Source organism: Selaginella moellendorffii, unplaced genomic scaffold (assembly GCF_000143415.4).
Source record: "Selaginella moellendorffii unplaced genomic scaffold, v1.0 SELMOscaffold_193, whole genome shotgun sequence".
Lineage (NCBI taxonomy): Eukaryota > Viridiplantae > Streptophyta > Lycopodiopsida > Selaginellales > Selaginellaceae > Selaginella > Selaginella moellendorffii.
Window position 1 is genome coordinate 10,092 of NW_003314453.1, and position 2,021 is coordinate 12,112.

General features: G+C 41.9%; 1 protein-coding gene across 1 annotated transcript in view; it reads left to right on the forward strand.

The window, feature by feature from the left end:
* The window catches only part of LOC9638300 (myosin-10), a 3,059-nt gene extending 1,790 nt beyond the window's left edge, over window positions 1-1,269 (forward strand). Inside the window, exon 6 of the mRNA XM_024667760.1 lies at window positions 22-1,269. Coding sequence (XP_024523528.1) covers window positions 22-1,269 — 1,248 coding nt within the window. The remainder of the gene's footprint in view (window positions 1-21) is intronic.
* Window positions 1,270-2,021: the final 752 nt, after the last annotated feature.

Here is a 2,021-nt window from a genome sequence, read left to right on the forward strand (position 1 = left end):
GAAAGGATAAATGAAAAACAGAGTCTAGAGGCAAAAGTGCGGATGCAACAGGAGAGTTTGAGGGCTTTGACAGTGGGAATAGCATCTCTCACTCCTCATAGAGTTTTGGGAATTCCTAAAGTGTCGATATTATCAGAGGTAAGCATAGAAACTGAACAGTCCCGAGCTGAAAGAAGGCTTTCAAGGAGGCTCTCGAGAAAAATGTCTCGGAGGGGAACAGAACTGGCAAAGAGAGCATTAGAGTTCTTAAAAATCCAACAGCCAGGAGAAGGCAGAATAATCAAGGAAAGCGAGCTTAATGAAATTTCGGAGTCAGATTTGAATTCTGACGAAGAGTGGGATGACCTGTGCTCTGAATTATCACAACAACGAGAAGAGATGGAAAAGATGGAAGCTAATCTTAAGGAAGAGAGAGATAGACGGTGCTGGATGGAAAGGCATGTAGAAGCTTCAGTGAAAGAAGCTGAAAGGCTAAGGTCTGAAGTTAAGCAAACAAATACTAGAATTGTCAATCTTGCCATAGAAAAGAAAAACAAGGAAAAAAACCTTCAGATTGCTGAAGAGCAGATTCGTAAGCTTGACAGGCAGCTTGAGAGCATGGAATTGACTCTCGAGAAGAAGAATGCAGAGATTGCTATTCTTAACAATATTATTATTAGGAATCTAGAAAGGCAAGCTCACTGTGCTTCAACATGTAAACAACTTCTAACAACAGGTGCCAAGTTGCTAGAGGACGGTATGGTCCAGGAAATGAACGTAGTAGGTAGCAAAGTATCTATTTTAATGGAAACTGTAAGGCTGCTCAGGAACAAGGTGACAAAGGCAGGTATGGAAATAAGAAGTTGGAAGCTGAAAATGAAAGCGGCAGATGGTCAGAATGCAGCTATGTTAGCCGAGATGAAAACCCTGAAGAGCGAACTTGAGTCAAGTAGCGCGGATAACATAAGCCTTGATTTCAAGCTTCAAAAGGAGGAGCAGTGTAGAGCAAAAGCGGAAGAAGAGCTAAACAGGGTACTTAAGGCGTCGGCTGATTTGAAACTCGACCAAGTGGTTCTTGAAGTGCACCTCGAGTCTTCCTTAAACAAAATCATGCAGTTAGAGATGAAAAATTACAAAAGTGAGGCGAAGCTGGAGGAATGTGATCGAAATCTAAATGTACTGCAAAATCAGAAAGAGAAAGAAGATGCAATTCGTGGAATTTTGCAGTCAGAGGTCGATGCCTTGCGGCTGGAGGTGGAAGGACTAAGACGTCAGCTTTTGGTTACTTAGTTGAACCTTCCGAAATAGTAGTAAAGTGGTAAAACTCTCAACTTTAGGATCCCATTATTGCATTGACCATCAAGAAATTTCTTGTCTCCTGTCTGCTCGCTTAAGTTTATAGAAGCCACCTTCCTTTTCTCAAGAATATACCTTTGTCTGTTATTAGGTCAGACCATGGTTGGTAGTAGCGCATCCACGAGTGTTATAAACGAAGCAGCCTGGATGCACCATGGCAGTTCATCGCCAGCATGTAAATCTGGTATTGCTGAGACAGTAAATACCGGCGATCTTATTGGGTCGCTGGAGAATATGCGCAAAGAGAATGAGGATCTTCGTGCTACTCTAGATACGTACAAGAAAATTCTTAACGATTCGGGTAGGAAGGGCATCGCCAATTTTTCCGATTGCCCTTCTAATGTAAATTTCTTACTTTTGCCCGAGTTTTCTATTTTAATCTCATGTGTTTCAGCTCTATGAACAATTAAGAGACAGAGTGGAGTCAGTTTCCTTCCTTCAAAAGTTGGAAGAGATAAAATCAACTGAAGATGCCGTTACCTCAATTGATCTACCACTTGCTGGTAATTCTTTCCTCATTTTAGATGCTACAACTGGTTGTAAGAATGCAGAGGATGATCTCGTAACAGCTGGCATTGATGATCCAAGATGGTGGGTGTGGGTGTCGACTGACCTTTTTGGAGCTGCCAATGAGGATGCTGTGGAGGGAGATATACACTAGTGAATGAAACGACATATTGAAGGAT